The 16795-nt window shown below is 37.3% G+C and overlaps 1 protein-coding gene across 1 annotated transcript in view; it reads left to right on the plus strand.

Annotated features, from left to right (window-relative positions):
* LOC121377616 (acid phosphatase type 7-like) overlaps window positions 1-7813 on the plus strand; it is a 22969-nt gene extending 15156 nt beyond the window's left edge. The window contains exons 4-12 of the mRNA XM_041505679.1: window positions 358-383; window positions 664-761; window positions 1303-1365; window positions 1843-1963; window positions 2522-2635; window positions 3395-3523; window positions 5434-5505; window positions 6529-6666; window positions 7649-7813. Coding sequence (XP_041361613.1) covers window positions 358-383; window positions 664-761; window positions 1303-1365; window positions 1843-1963; window positions 2522-2635; window positions 3395-3523; window positions 5434-5505; window positions 6529-6666; window positions 7649-7726 — 839 coding nt within the window. The 3' untranslated portion in view covers window positions 7727-7813. The remainder of the gene's footprint in view (window positions 1-357; window positions 384-663; window positions 762-1302; window positions 1366-1842; window positions 1964-2521; window positions 2636-3394; window positions 3524-5433; window positions 5506-6528; window positions 6667-7648) is intronic.
* The last annotated feature ends 8982 nt before the right edge of the window (window positions 7814-16795 follow it).

The following is a 16795-nucleotide window of genomic DNA, read 5'->3' on the forward strand; positions in this document are numbered from 1 at the left end:
AATAGATGCATTACTAGTATTTTAATTTGCTAAACACTGGAACAGTCTGAAATACGAGGAGGGTGCACACAAGCCGCATCCTCCCCTTTATCTGCACCTAGAACATAATGACTTCCCCCAGATTCAGCCAGGTTCCATCAATCGGCACATCAGTTGGCGGGGTACGTGTTTCTTTGTGGGAAATCGCAGTTAATAGACAACTTGTTAGTATTTCGTAGAAGTGGCATATGTTAGATACCAAAGGCCCAGGCAGACAGGTAGGGGGATAGACAGACAGACGGTCACATAAACTGAATATAAACATATCTATGAATAATTACGATATGTATGTATACATATATTTTTCTTTTGTTTCAGGTGACTTCGCTTACGACTTCGACACTGTAAGTATTACATAACTCATTAATTAACACAAAAATGTACAAATACTTGTGCGTAAGGGATAGTTCATCGAGTTAGGCCTAAACCTCCGGCCATTTTCTTAATTTCAGGGGTGATGAACAAATGAAGGGAAGGATGCAATAGTTCACAACATGCATACAAAATATACGTGTGCAAAAGAACATCACTAATTATGCAGGTAAAAATGTCAAAGGCCAAAACAATTAACAATGCATTGGGAATGTTGAACATTACATACATTCTTTTTGTCTTTGTTTCCAGGACAACGCCACTGTCGGGGATGACTTCATGCGACAGATTCAGTCAGTCGCGGGATACCTACCTTATATGACGTGCCCAGGAAACCACGAGAACGCATAGTAATTATAAATTGAAGTTACCTTCCCTAAACATGCTTCGCAAACCACGGGAATTCAGTACATTTATAATGTCTGTCTGTCTGTCTGTCTGTCTCTGTCTGTCTGTCTCTGTCTCTCTCTGTATGTGTCTCTCTGTCTCTCTCTGTCTCTCTCTCTGTGTGTCTCTGTCTCTGTCTCTGTGTGTCTCAATCTCTCTCTCTCTCTCTCTCTCTCTCTCTCTCTCTCTCTCTCTCTCTCTCTCTCTCTCTCTCTCTGTCTCTCTCTCTCAATCTCTCTCACCTCTCTCATACTCTCCATCTTCTCTCTCTCTCTCTCTAGGTTCGCTACGCCAGTAACAGTAAAAGTCATATAAATAATTTTGGCGGGAACGGAAATGGTTATGTAACTGTGAAACTGCACCTTTAATTTGATTATATTCATCATACTAAAATAACATGCTTCCATGCTTCTGTATTACAGTAACTTTTCCAACTACAAGAATAGGTTCACTATGCCAAGAGACGAGGACATCATACTAAAATAACATGCTTCTATATTACAGCAACTTTTCCAACTACAAGAATAGGTTCACTATGCCAAGAGACGAGGACAGCAGCCTAAAATAACATGCTTCTATATTACAGCAACTTTTACAGGTAGGTGCAAGTGAAGGAGCAACTTAATTGTGGGGGTGGTTGCTGGGGGATGGACCGCTCCCATGAACCATAAATGGCCAAATCTATGTATATTTTAAGGAAGAGGTTCACTGTGTATAAAGGGCACCTACACTAGTAATGGACGGGGGTGCAACATTAAACGGGTACAAACTGTATTCAGTATTGCTATCTTCCACAGAAGCACCGAGATAACCAAGATATTAAATGTCTCCCACTAAAAACCAGTATACTCATATCTGTTAATTAAACACTCGAGTTTTAGGAGTCTTTCCTCTTTTTTCTCCTTCCTTTTTTTTTCTTCCTTTTTTTTTCTTTTCTTTTTTGGTTTGTTAGACTGAGGACAACACCTTTAAATTATCATTATATCAATGATTAAAAATTAAAATATCCTCAAGATTGGAGATGACAATGTAACTATTTGTCTTTGTCAGTTTTAACATCGGACCGGCTCACATTGTGTCGTTCTCGACTGAGTTCTTCTACTACGTCAACTACGGCGTAATGCAGGCCATCAGACAGTTCAAGTGGCTAGAGGAAGACTTGAAGGTTTCGCTTTGATTGAAAACAATATTGAGAGAGAGAGAGAGAGAGAGAGAGAGAGAGAGAGAGAGAGAGAGAGAGAGAGAGAGAGAGAGAGAGAGAGAGAGAGAGAGAGACGAAGAGTGTATATGCGTGTGATAGGTGTCTGATCAAGGTGATCGTGTGATACTGTCCCCTCCTAAATTTGAAGAGTGTGCCCTCTCATTTGCTGGCATCGTGGAACTTCTCAGCTGCATGGTTTGCTTGTGTCTGTGTTTGTGTAAGTGCGTCTGTGTCTGTCTGTGTCTGTGTGTGTGTGTGTGTGTGTGTGTGTGTGTGTGTGTGTGCGCGCGCGCGCGCGCGTCTATGTGTATAGATGTTCTTGTATACATGCGCTCAAGCAATTTGTTTGTTTTCAATATATTTTCTGTTGGCGCATGACTCGACACGCTTGTTTAATCAGTGGTTATTATTTCTCTAACAATATACATTGCTGCCATTAATAAAATGCCTGGTCTTAACACCCCCCCCCCCCACCCCAAATAAAACCCCTACCGATTCAGTCTTATTTGTTTTTTTCCACAGACAGCCAATCTGCCCGAGAACCGAGCCAAACAGCCGTGGATTATCACGATGGGTCACAGACCCATGTACTGCTCCAATGCCGACCATGATGACTGCACTAAAGATGAGGATAAGGTATGGTCACTTCTGAGGGTTACACACCACTATTTATTTCTACATTCATTACAACTTATTTACTAAATGACGATTAATTTTGTGTCACTAACTAGAGAACTATATCACTGTGCACATATATTTTGAAATACAAGGTAACTGAAATGCAAACAAATCTATATAAAAATGGCCAAAATTAATTTGGAGTTACCCACTCTTTAGCCGGAGCAGTCTTATTTTGCTGTTACATTATACCCATTGTCAAGTTACCACATATACAATAGCTTTGTTATCCTTCTTCAACAGACTGCGTAATTTAAATCATCCTATTTGTTATAATTAGAAAACAAAAATTGTTTTGTTTTAACGACACCACTAAACCACATTGATTTATTAATCACCAGCTATTGGATGTCAAACATTTTGGTCATTTTGACATATAGTCTTAGAGAGGAAACCCGCTAAATTTTTCCATTAGTAGCTAGGGATCTTTTGTATGCACCGTCATACAGACAGAATAGCACATACCACGGTTTTTGATATACCAGTCATAGTGAAGTGGCTGGAACGAGAAATAGTCCAATGGGCCCACCGTCGGGGATCGATCCCAGACCGACCACACCTCAAGCGAGTTTTACCACTGGGCTACATCCCACTCTCAATTAGAAAAGAAAGACAATTGGAGAATCATTTGTATATTCATTTTATTAATTTAGACACAAAATGTAATCATACTGAACTAGAAATTAAAACTCTTTTTTGTCTTTCTGAACATTGCAGGTTAGAGTTGGAGTTCCTGGTCTGCACCTGTTAGGACTTGAAAACATGTTTGAGAAATACGGGGTCGACATTGAAATGTGGGCTCATGAACACTCGTACGAAAGACTTTGGCCAGTCTTTAACAGGAAGGTAAAAATAAGACATATTGTTTTAGATTCATAGAATATTTTTATTATTATGCATGTCAACATACACGTATACATCTAGTGGCAGGAATTAACTCAGTCGTTTGAGTTCTCGCTTGAGGTGCTTGCGTCTCAGGATCAAACCACCTCAGTGGATTCAATCAACTGACTGGGTTTTTTTCTCGTTCCAACCAGTGCACCACAACTGGTCAAAGGCCGTGGTGTGTGCTTTCCTGTCTGTGGGAAAGTGCATGTAAAAGATCCCTTGCTTCATTAGGAACAAATGTAGTGGGTTTCGTCTGATGACAATGTATCAGAATTGCCAAATGCTTGACATCCAGTAGTCGATGATTAAGTGGTGTCGTTAAACAAAACAAACTTTAACTTTTAACTTTCATATACATGTAACTCATTAATTTTAACAACTTCAAACCAGGCAAAATATATCATACCGCTATTTAAAGGGGCATTCTCATTGTGTGATTAGTTGTACCAACTTGTTGCATGCGATCGAATTGTACTGTGAGAACACAAAAATTGAAATGTTATGAGTATTATTATACCACAAGTTATGATTAGAACATGGTCTATTTTTCACGGCAAATCGTATTCAACAAGTCGGTGTGACAAATCGCATAAAGCTGTATCCTAACCGGACGCGTGCGACGCGAGCGAATATTTTTTAGAAACCATTGATTTCAATTGCTGCATCCTAACCGCACGCGTACGGCGCGGTTAGGAAGCGGCAATTGAAAGCAATGATTTCTAAAATAATGGCTCGCGTCGCTCGCTGTTGGTTAGGATACAGCTTTATGAGAATGCCGCTTTACGCTTATTTTCATCATGGATTGAAGAGGGAGGAATAGCAGTAGGTGCCATGTTCCGGGTGAGGGGGGCTAAGTACTTGAGGCAGAGTTAGGGTTAATATGTATGTGTGAGTGTGTGTATGCATGCCTACATGTGATGCATATACGTGTATATGCTGTGTAGATGTGAATATGTGTATACCATAATTGCATAATAGATTTGGGGACCATTCAAATATTATGTAATGCTCAAGGGGGTGGGTGGGTGGGTGGGTGGGTGTATGTCCAAACATTATGTAGCATTACAGGGGATGGGTGGGTGTATTTAAATGCTCTGTCATGGCGACAGTGTTTAATGTAGGTAGTTATAGCTAGACATATACACAATAACAATTTAAATCGAGTTGAAATGCATATCTGCACTTTCCCAAATCACAAAATAGTATGTTACTATTATATTACATCCATCGCATGACTTGTTTGTGAATGGCAGGTTTGTGTGTTTCGATGCATTATGGAGCATTACAATGGGCAGGGAGGGTGTCTAATATTTACAAAAACTGTGTTGTATAATATTTGAACGGCCTCTTGTTATGTGTGTCATGTGAATAGGTGTATGTAATGTGTAAATATGTATATTATGCATATGTGACGTGCGTGTGATTTTTTTTGTATGTGATTTGTGTGTGTATGTGATATGCATACCGTAAATGTGTATATTATATGTTCACCACCGCCCCTCGCCCATCAAACCTTTTTTCTTTATGAAATTTTATAAAATCATACATATATACAGACAGACAGACATGTAGTGTGGATTTCCCCCACCAATATGGGTTGCCCCCCCCCCCCCCTCCCAATATGAAATCCTCACTACGCCAGTGGATATGTATATGTTATGTATATCTGTATGTGATTGTATATCATGTATAGGTGATGTATGTATAATTGTGTTTATGTGATGTTTCTGTGTGATGTTTGTATGTGATGTGAGTATGTAATACATATACATGTATACATCTGTGTTGGTGGTGTTTATTTGATATGGGTATATGATGTTTGTATGTACATTTGTATATAATATAAGTATGTGTATTCTGTGTTTCAGGTCTACAATGGAAGCTACAGTGAACCGTACAAAAACCCCGGAGCACCTGTTCACATTGTTACAGGATCCGCGGTAAGTTAGTAAAACCCCGGAGCACCTGTTCACATTGTTACAGGATCCGCGGTAAGTTAATAAAAACAAATACAATTCTACAGCGACAACAAAGTGTCAGCTTTGATCACGGTGGGTTGTAGCTGGGTAGTGGAGTACTCGCATGGGGTGCAATGACTTGTACGATAGATTTCTTGGTGCACCTGTTGAGTTTTCCCCCCATCCCAACCAGTGCCTCTTAACTTGTGTGCAAAAATGGTGAGGTCTAGCTCTATACCTCGCAACAAATTCGCTAATTGCGAATTCTGAACACAAGTGACAAATTTTCTTTTAATTTGGTAAAATAATTTTGATATGATTCATATTTTGTTGGAAAATAACGATGTTTTGGGGGTTTTTTAATTTTAAAAATTTAATATAGATAATTTGTTGAAATTGTCTGTACATTTAAAACACTGTGCCTCAAATACATATATTTCCTGTCCCCTCCAAACAAGTGCCTCATGAATTGAACATGGATATAAAGAAGTTTGTATCGTTTAACGTAGCCGAGTGGTAAAGCGCTCGCTTAATGCGCGGTTGGTGGGGGATCGATCCCTGTTGGTGGGCCAATTGGGCTATTTCTCATTCCAGCCAGTGCACCACGACTGGTATATTAAACACCATGGTATGATTAATAAATCAATGTGCTCTAGTGGTGTCGTTAAACAAAACAAACTTTATCTTTCTTTTTTTTAATTTTTTATTTATTCGCTCATTTATCGCAGGATAATTAATTGCACTATTTCAGGGATGCAAGGAGCGTATTGCTAAATTCGTCAATTTCTCGCTCCAACCAGTGCACCACGACTGGTATATCAAAGGCCGTGGTATGTGTTATCCTGTCTGTGGGATGGTGCATATAAAGGGTCTAGTGGTGTCGTTAAACAAAAGAAACTTTATCTTTCTTTTTTTTTCTTTTTTTTTAATTGCTTGGTTAATTCATTTATTGATTCACTCATTTATCACAGCATAATTAATTAATCCATTCTTTCACTATTTCAGGGATGCAGGGAGCGTATTGACAAATTCATCAAATATCCCCCATCGTGGTCGGCGGTGCGAATCGCCGATTACGGCTACACTCGCATGAACATCTACAACAGCAGTCACATCTACATGGAACAGGTGTCTGATGACAAGGTGCGCAGTATCAACAATCAAATACGCTCTTCATTATATTTTCTTTTTTCGTTCTTTCTTTCTTCAACTTATTTTCGTGCTTATATCCAATTAAGATTCAAGCACGCTGTCCTGGGCACACACCTTGGCTATCTGGGCTGTCTGTCCAGGACAGTGGGTTAGTTGTTAGTTTGTTAGTGGTTAGTGAGAGAGAAGACGGTGTAGTGATCTTACGCCTACCCATTGAACCGTTAAAACTCGCTCTGGGTGAGAGCCTGTACCGGGCTGCGAACCCTGTACCTACCAGCTTATATGTCTGAATGCTTAACCACGACATCACCGAGACCGGGTTTCTTTTTTTAATTCCGCTCCTCCCCTTTCCTTTCTCTTTGAATCTCTTCTCATTTGTCGCTAATCTCCCAGCACTTACTGTCTCTCAGTATCTTTTTGCTGAATTTAGTTTTGTACACCTCTTTATACTGTTTGAATTTCTGTTATTCTTATTGATCAATTCATTCATTTATTTACTTACCTTCGGCTGACACACAATACCTCATGTAGTTGTTTGTGCTGTGTGTGTGTGTGTGTGGGGGGGGGGGGGGGGGGGTCATTCAACTTCAATTGTTTGCTTGATTAGTCAACCCCTGCAATTAAGAAAAACCAAAACAAAACAAAACAAAAAACAAACAAAACAAAACAAAAAACAAACAAAACAAAACAAAAACATTTCCATTAAAAAATCCCTTAATATAGTCAAAAACTAAAATTCCTGGGGTTGCTATTAGTTGTTGCAAAATATGACTGATATATTAATATATTGTTTGGTTTGTTTGATTGCGTTCGTTCGTTCGTTCGTTCGTTCATTCATTCATTCATTCATTCATTCATTCATTCATTCATTCATTCATTCATTCCTTCATTCGTTTTGTGGCCATACTAACTCAGAACGGTCCTTTTGTTGAGTATAGTACAAATTACAACAAACTGTTTTCTGTGTTTTCAGGATGGAGCTATTGTCGACAGAGTGATGGTGATTAAAGACCGCCATGGACCATACGGACTGAGAAGTCATTCAAAGTAAACAAATCACAAAACTGAGTCTCCCATGTTAATTATTGTTTCATTTGGTTTGTTTTAACAGATTAATTAAAGAGTGTTAAAATTAAAATGTTTCTCAGAGAGTTGTGATTATCAAGGATGAAAGGAAGGACATGTTTTATTTAACGATGCACTCAACACATTTTATTTACAGTTATATATGGTGTCGGACATATGGTTAAGGATCACACAGATATTGGGAGAGGAAACCCGCTGTCGCCACTTCATGGGCTACTCTTTGCAATTAGCAGCAAGGTATCTTTTATATGCACCATCCCGCAGACAGGATAGTACATACCACGGCCTTTGTTACACCATTTGTGGAACAATGGCTGGAACGAGAAATAACCCAATGGGCCCACCGACGGGAATCGATCCTAGATCGATCGCGCATCAGGAGTGCGCTGTAATCAAGGATGGATGTAGTTCTGTCTATAGATCCACCACAAAGGCTATTCTTTTCAATCAGTAGCTATGGATCGTTTCATGACAGGAGTTTGCAGAGGACAAAAAAAAAAAAACCCACAAAATGTTTTTATTAGCGATACACTTAAGACATTTGAATTATGATTATATTGCATTGACTGAGATTATTATAGAGGACAACCACTGCTGCCGCGGGAGCATTGGTCGGTAGACCAGTAGAGCTAATTTTAATCAGATTGCATATATTTCGATTCCCTATACATTTAGCTCGCCAGTCTACACACACGTCGCTTAAAAGTCCTGAAAACGCTCCTGATCCCCACCATGCCATCAATACATTTCTCGAGTCAATAAATAAATAAATAAATATATATATATATATATATATATCTATATATATCTATATATATCTATATCTATATATATCTATATATGTATCTGTATCTATATACCGGCCTCGGTGGCGTCGTGGCAAGCCATCGGTCTACAGGCTGGTAGGTACTGGGTTCAGATCCCAGTCGAGGCATGTGATTTTTAATCCAGATACCGATTCCAAACCCTGAGTGAGTGCTCCGCAAGGCTCAATGGGTAGGTGTAAACCTTTTGAACCGACCAGTGATCCATAACTGGTTCAACAAAGGCCATGGTTTGTGCTATCCTGCCTGTGGGAAGCGCAAATAAAAGATCCCTTGCTGCCTGTCGTAAAAAAGTAGCCTATGTGGCGACAGCGGGTTTCCTCTAAAAATCAGTGTCAGAATGACCATATGTTTGACGTCCAATAGCCGATGATAAGATAACAAATCAATGTGCTCTAGTGGCGTCGTTAAATAAAACAAACTTTACTTTTTACTGTATCTATATCTATATCTATGTATATCTATCTATCTATATATATATATATATATATATATGTATGTATATATATGTATGTATATATATATATATGTATGTATATATATATATATACACAAACAACAATGTAGCGTACTCGCACGTGTTTAGTCAAGTAGTACGCCAACTAAACACCGGTCTATGATCTCCAACCAGGACCCGAATGCCCATGTAAAACAAGAAAAAAGAAGTTTGTTTTGTTTAACGACACCACTAGAGCATAGTTATTTGCTAATCATCAGCTATTGGATGTCAAACATTTGGTCAATCTGATTAAAATTAGCTCTCCAGGTAATAGTTGACCAGTGGAGCTAATTTTAATTAGAGAGGAAACCCGCTAAATTTTCCCCATTAGTAGTAAGATATCTTTTATATGCACCATCCCACAGACAGGATAGCACCTACCACGGCCTTTGGTATACCAGTCGTCGTGCACTGGCTGGGCCGAATGTAAATCAAGTGTCATTTGACTGATTGGTAAAGTGTGTGCCTGATGCGTGGTCAGTCTAGGATCAATTCCAGTCAGTTAGTTCACTGGAATATTTTCATTCCAGCCAGCGCACCACTATTGGTATATCAAAGACTGTGGTATATGCCGTCTTGTTTGATAGAAAGGTATTCCACTGAGGGGTGTGATTTAGTACTCACTTGAGCTGCTTGTGTCGCAGGATAGAACCACCTTGGTGGGTCCATTCAACTGATTAGGTTTTTCTCGTTCCAACCAATGCACAACTGGTCATAGGCTGTGGTATGTGCTTTTGTCTGTGTGGAAAGTACATATAAAAGATCCCTTGCTGCATTAGTAACAAGAGTACCAGTGAGGTACATGATACGCCCATCAGGAGTTTGATATAAAACCATCTCTATATAAATGAATATGTTATGGGTATGATTCAATTATAATTGTGACATTTTTGCAATGAGATGGATGACCAGTTTGTTTTGGACCAACCACCATCCCAATTGTTCCTACATGTGGTCTGATGGTCCTGTATGCAAGATATGATCCCGACAAGGAATTACTGTTATGTGCAATAGCCCATGAAAAGTAGGTCACAGTGACATGGTAATAGAATGTGACACACCACCATCCAAAGTTGTTCCTACATGTGAGGTTTGATGGTCCTGTATGCAAGATATGGCTCGGACAAGGATTTACTGTTATGTGCAGTAGACAATGAAAAGTAGGTCACAGTGACCTAGTAATAGTACACGACACACTGCCATCCAAAGTTGTTCCTACATGTGAGGTTTGATGGTCCTGTATGCAAGATATGGCTCGGACAAGGATTTACCGTTATGTGCAGCAGACCATGAAAAGTAGGTCACAGTGACCTAGTAATAGTACACAACACACCACCATCCCAAGTTGTTCCTACATGTGAGGTTTGATGGCCCTGTATGCAAGATATGGCTCAGACAAGGATTTACTGTTATGTGCAGTAGACCATGAAAAGTAGGTCACAATGACCTAGTAATAGTACACGACACACCACCATCCCAAGTTGTTCCTACATGTGAGATTTGATGGTCCTGTATGCATCTGTATGCAAGATATGGTCCGAACAAGAAAAAGTTAACAGATGGACATTCGGACAGACAGACAATGCCATACAATAATACGATCCATAGATGGGCATAAAAAAATGTAGCGGGTTTTCTCTGATGACTATGAGTCAGAATTACTAAATGTTTGACATCCAATAGTGTAGTAGGTCTTCTAAGACTAGATGTCGAAATTGCCAAATGTTTGACATCCAATAGTGTAGTAAGTCTTCTCTCTAAGACTAGATGTCGAAATTGCCAAATGTTTGACATCCAATAGCCGATGATTAACAATATTCTCTAGAGGTGTCTTTAAACAAAACAAATGAAACTTTTTGAAACATGATATTTTTGTGTGGAGTGCGATCGAGTGGGACTGGCCCCAGATTCCCACTACTCTGTGTTCACACTACACAATTTAACAAAATAACAGAAACCAACATCTGAATTTTATTACTTTACTTACTCTCTCTATATATAGAAATAAACAGTAATCAGAATGCATGCACTTGTAAAATCTAGAACAATTACAGAATCTTGTCCAAATCACAAAACCCACCGAAAACACTTGTATACATAAATGTCTAATTGTTAATATTTGGTGTATATAATTATATTCTAAGGAAAACACATACATGTATACCGGTATGTAGTTTACCAAAAAAAAGTTTTAAAATCTTTAGGCCATTATAAAACAATCATAGATTTTCATACCCACCAACCTCTATAAAAAATAATATTAGCAAAGTGAAAAAAAAAGAAGAAGAAAGCAAATAAAGGGGAAAAAACTGAATTGCTTGATGGTGTTGCATAGTATATGTCAAAATTACAAAATGTTTGACATCCAATAGCCGATGATTAATAAATCAACGTGCTCTAGTGGTGTCGTTAAAGAAAGCAAACTTCTTCCAATGTCCTGAAAATATAAATACAAACTAAATCCCCAATCCACCCCGATCATTTTGAAAAAAAATTGGATGAAACATCTAGCATTTAATTCATAATGGCTTTAAAATATGTGGCTCATGCAATGATCCTGAAATCATTCCAGTAAAAAATACTTTTTAATTACTGAAATTTTAACAAGCATAAAAATCATAAGTTATCGAAGAGAGTAATTTAAAGTCAGCGTATGATTTAAAAAAACATAATAATAATTTAAAAAGTCATTAAAATTAATCCTATACAAAATCAAATTTTTTAATCTAGACTTATACGAGGGGATAGACGGGAAGCAAAAAGAGTATTCTCTGTATAGCATGTAAAAAAAGCTGTAAATTTTAAGTGAAACATCTCATTAAAAAAATAATAATAATAAAAATCAATTCCCGAACATTTGAAAATCTGTCACTAATATGGAAGCCCTATGGAATGATCAGGAGGGGAGGTTTACTCGAACAGTTTGTCGAATACCATCATTTTCTATCACATCACCAGTGCTCAATTTTAAGGATTTTGGTCGCTTGCCCGGAGGGCAAGTATGGGTTCACATTGAGGTTGCCCCTCCAAAAATTTTATTGCAATGATTTCATCCATGTTTTGAAAATAGAGTTATATTTATATTCCAATAAAACAGCAACCAACAAGTTTGGAATTAATAAGTTGTCAATGTAAAAATGTAGTCTGACAATAAAATACATTACTTTTAATAATGTTTTTAAATGTTTGTTGTTATACACATGTACACATACATGTAGGGCCTAATTGCTTAAGGTTTTTGTGATTTGGCAACACAGCTATTTTCCAATCGAATGTTTACTGTTCGGAATACTTCAGCCGATTATGATTTTCCCCCGATGTATCACAGAATTGGCCGAGGAGTTCCGAGTGGCAAACAAACCCACGTGATTTCGACTGATCGACCGACGCTTTAAAGTTTAGATAACGACAGTTTAAAAGCGATTGTGGGCAAGGAAACTGCACATTATTAGGCGACACAACTTGCCTTTTGGTTTAAAAAAAAATGTCAGTCGTCCGACGGACAACTAGTATCATAGAATTAAGTTGCCCGACTGAATATTAGGATGTCACAGACAACAGGACGACTGTAAAAATTGAGCGCTGCATCACATTCATTTCATATCAGGTGAAAAAACTAGTCTAGTGAGCAATCTCCTAGCCTCCTGAGCATGCCCCAGATTAAGATAATATTACATAAATAAAAAGCACTACAATACATAGAAACTGGTAGATTGAGGGTTCACAGCCTGGTAGCGGCTCCCAGCCAGAGCGAGTTTTAATGACTCAATAGGTAGGTGTAAGACCACTACACCCTCTTCTCTCTCACTAACCATCAGCAACTAACCCACCATCCTGGACAGACAGCCCAGGTAGCTGAGCTGTGTGCCCAGGACAGAGTGCTTGAAAAATATATTGAAATGAAATGAAAGGAAAGAATTTTTTTTTCTTCTAAAATCCTGTACACCAGCGTTTCCCAGGCCACGTTTTTGTAAATTCAAGTCTTTACCCAACATCTAAATACAAAATACTGCAATGGAATAGCTGCCATATGAAAACACAACCACACAACCAATATTCCAACACCTTCTATGATGAATATTTAAATACACAGCGTCATAGACTTAACCTAAAAAAATGCCCCAACAAAGTATTACTCCCAGACACACAAAACCAATTGAGTTGTACTGAAAAATGCTACTGGCAGCCGTTTTCCTACTCCGTTTAAAGTGTGTCATTTGGTATCAACATTTTAGTATGTAACTGAATAATGGCGACATACATGTACATGTACAATGTAGCTGTACATGTGTATAATATTATTAGGAAAGATAGTAAGTATTAGTTTAAACACCGGTAAGACATAAGGTAAGATATAAATTTCTCTGGTGAGACATATTTCACCACTAAGACATACATGTATGAACAGTCCACGGGAATAACCTGTGATGTCACATTTTTGGTAAGGTGATATTTTAAAATTTTAATGTTTACAACTCTGCAAATATTTATGCCTAAGAAAACATAATTTAATTACCAACTACTTTTAATAGCCTACCATAATTAATGGAAAGAAAGAAAGAATTGTTTTATTTAACGATGCACTCAACACATTTTATTTACGGTTATATGGCGTCAGACATATGGTTAAGGACCACACAGATATTGAGAGAGGAAACCCGCTGTCGCAACTTCATGGGCTACTCTTTTCGATTAGCAGCAAGGGATCTTTTATTTGCATCATCCCACAGACAGGATAACACATACCACTGGCCTTTGTTACACCAGTTGTGTAGCACTGGCTGGAGCGAGAAATAGCCCAATGGGCCCACCAATGGAGATCGCTCCCAGACCGAACGTGCATCAAGCGAATGCTTTACCACTGGGCTACATCCCAGCCCTTTATTCCTAAGAAAGCATAATTTATTAACTACTTTTAATGGCCTACCATAATTATAGGTTTTTAATTTAGTCTGTCATTGTGACCTTGACATAGATGACCTTTATAATACTGACTGTTTGGACATCATAGGTTATTCCTGTTGAGCCTTCATACATGTATGTTTCACCGGTGAGACATGTCTTTCACTTGTAAAATATAGATTTAATTGTTACGAAATCTAATCAGAGTCCAGTGTATCAAGGCAGAAAATATTAACAAATTTCACAACTGAACACCAACTATTAAAGGGACATTCTCGAGTTTGCTCCATTGTAAGATGTTTCCGACACATAAAATATTTCTACAATTATATTTACATTTAATTAAATATATGTTCTTCTTTAGAATATCAGTATCTGTATATTCAATGTGTTTCTGGTTGTCTTAATATTTGTAAGAAGCCAAAACTGGATTTTGTCTTCAAATAATTTCGTATGCACGAAAAAATAGTTTTTAGGAAATAAAATGAAATTTAACCTTTTACAAATATTAGAACGATTAGAAACACGTTTAATATACAGCCACTAATATTTTATACAGAAAAAATATATTTGATATGTAATTACAGTCGTGAAAAAGCCTCTCTTAGTCGATAACATCTTAAAACTTGCAGAAAACTCAGGAATGTCCCTTTAATATGAAATAACATGTGCCTCCAGTCGAGGAAAATGTAGTAGTTTTATTTGTAGTTATTATAACTGCAGTATCTGATAGCCAGTGTGAATGCAACTTTGCTAATAGTAATATACTTAAATTGTATTCTGATGAACACAAAATAAGCTATGGTACTAACTGTTAAAATGAGATGGCAGATTTTCTGGATGGGGGTGTCAAAAAAAAGGTGAAAAGAAACCCAAACTTGTTGTTTGTAAGATAGTCCCATGTATAAAAATCCCCAAGACATTTCTGTAGCAATTTTGTTAGGGTTCTGTCAATATTTGCTTAGATTGACTGGACTATGTACTCCATTACAAGACAAATAAAATAAAATTAAAAATAATCTGCTAAAATGTGTCTTTAAACCAATCTACTTGACACATATTTCAACTGAAATTAATGATAGACTCAACTATACTCCATTACAAGACAAGTAAAATAAAATAAAAATAATCTACTAAAATATGTCTTTAAACCAAACTACTTGACACATATTTCAACTGACATTAATGATTGTCATACATCATCATACATCAATGGAACAAAAACAATAAATTACAGTAGAGGCTGTTCAACAATTACGTAACGCTCTAGGGAGTAGGATTATCAAAGGTTTGCATTATGAAAGGATATGTAGGACGGAGGTGGGTGTTAGTCACGACTTACCCGGTAAGTAACATTTTTCAAAATGTTTTATTTTTATTCACAGTCATTGTTATTTTATTAACAGGTGATTTTCTATCTAGTATTTATTACCAAACCAAACAAGCATAAACACAAACAGAAAATACAGTAATACTGATCAAATTACATGTATGTAATAATGACTGGCAAAATGAGAGGAGTGGGGTATTAGTCTTACAAAATGTTACAAGGGGTACAAAAAATCCCAAATTTTGCCTTATGTAATTATTGAACAGCCTATAAACCCCAAAATCTTAGCACTAGTTTTTCTATTTATATGTACATACAGAACTAGTGTTTTCCCTAGTTTTGTTGTAGCATATGGTGCGGCACCATGCCTCAATTGTCTAGCATTATTTTGCCTTAATCAGTGCCATGCTGCCCTGAGATTAAACAAGCCTTTTTCAATAATGAATACGAAAATTTCGTAAAACACTCAGAAAATGTATGATTTATTTAATAAAAACAAACCTGTTAAAATGTTGCCCTTGAAAATGGTATTAAAGCAAGCATGTGAATTACATTTACTTTAACCTTGAAACAAAATGTGCCCTTGAAAATGGTATAAATGTTCCAAATGAGTTTGATCTACTGTGCCTTGCCAAACGTCTAGGGAAAAGGCTAAGTACAGTCTGCAAACCAACAATAAAGTCAGCTAGATGGTTTCTATTCTAGTTCTCCGTCTGTATAATTACTAATTAAAAGCATACAGAGTCCATCAGACTATCGGACCTGTAGTATACATAGAGGTTATTATCCTCGTGTTTTTCGGTATCGTCAATATCATATTATTAGGAATAAAAATTGTATTATGCGAGCCTCTGGCGAGCATAATACATTATTTTTATTCCTAATATATGATATTGACAATACCAAAATACACGAGGGTAATAATCTCTTTATCATATAAGCTCAACGTAAGAATATGTGGCGCTGTGTATTTTTTAATGGAAATGACGTCAAACTTGAATGACGTCATTTTGGATGTCCTTACATCAAAATAAAGTTATGCCTAACGTTTTTTGTTTTCTGAACGCTGGACAGCGTTCAGTGTCAAATTGCCATCGAAATGTTTTTATTTGATGACTATGAATGCATATGTCAATCATGGAGTGTCACTCAAGTACGTTTGCTTAAAGGTCAATAAACCTAGTGCCAAGACCTCGACTAATTTACATCTAATTTGCAAAGTTATCAAATTAAGTTAAAGTATGTGATCTGAAAAATATCACATACTTTGATTGGACTGAAAATTTAAGATATTATATGATAAAATAAAGTTATACTACACATACACCTAAAGTTTAAAAATCAATTTCTTTTGGAATGGGAAGCAGAGCCCGTTTAAGGATCCGCAGGGCCTGTAGCACAAATAACAGCGCGGGCCCTTTCCCAGGATACATATTTTACAACCCCCTCGAGGAGAGGGGAAAAATTACCTGGTGAAAA

Source organism: Gigantopelta aegis, chromosome 7, assembly GCF_016097555.1.
Source record: "Gigantopelta aegis isolate Gae_Host chromosome 7, Gae_host_genome, whole genome shotgun sequence".
Taxonomy (NCBI): domain Eukaryota; kingdom Metazoa; phylum Mollusca; class Gastropoda; order Neomphalida; family Peltospiridae; genus Gigantopelta; species Gigantopelta aegis.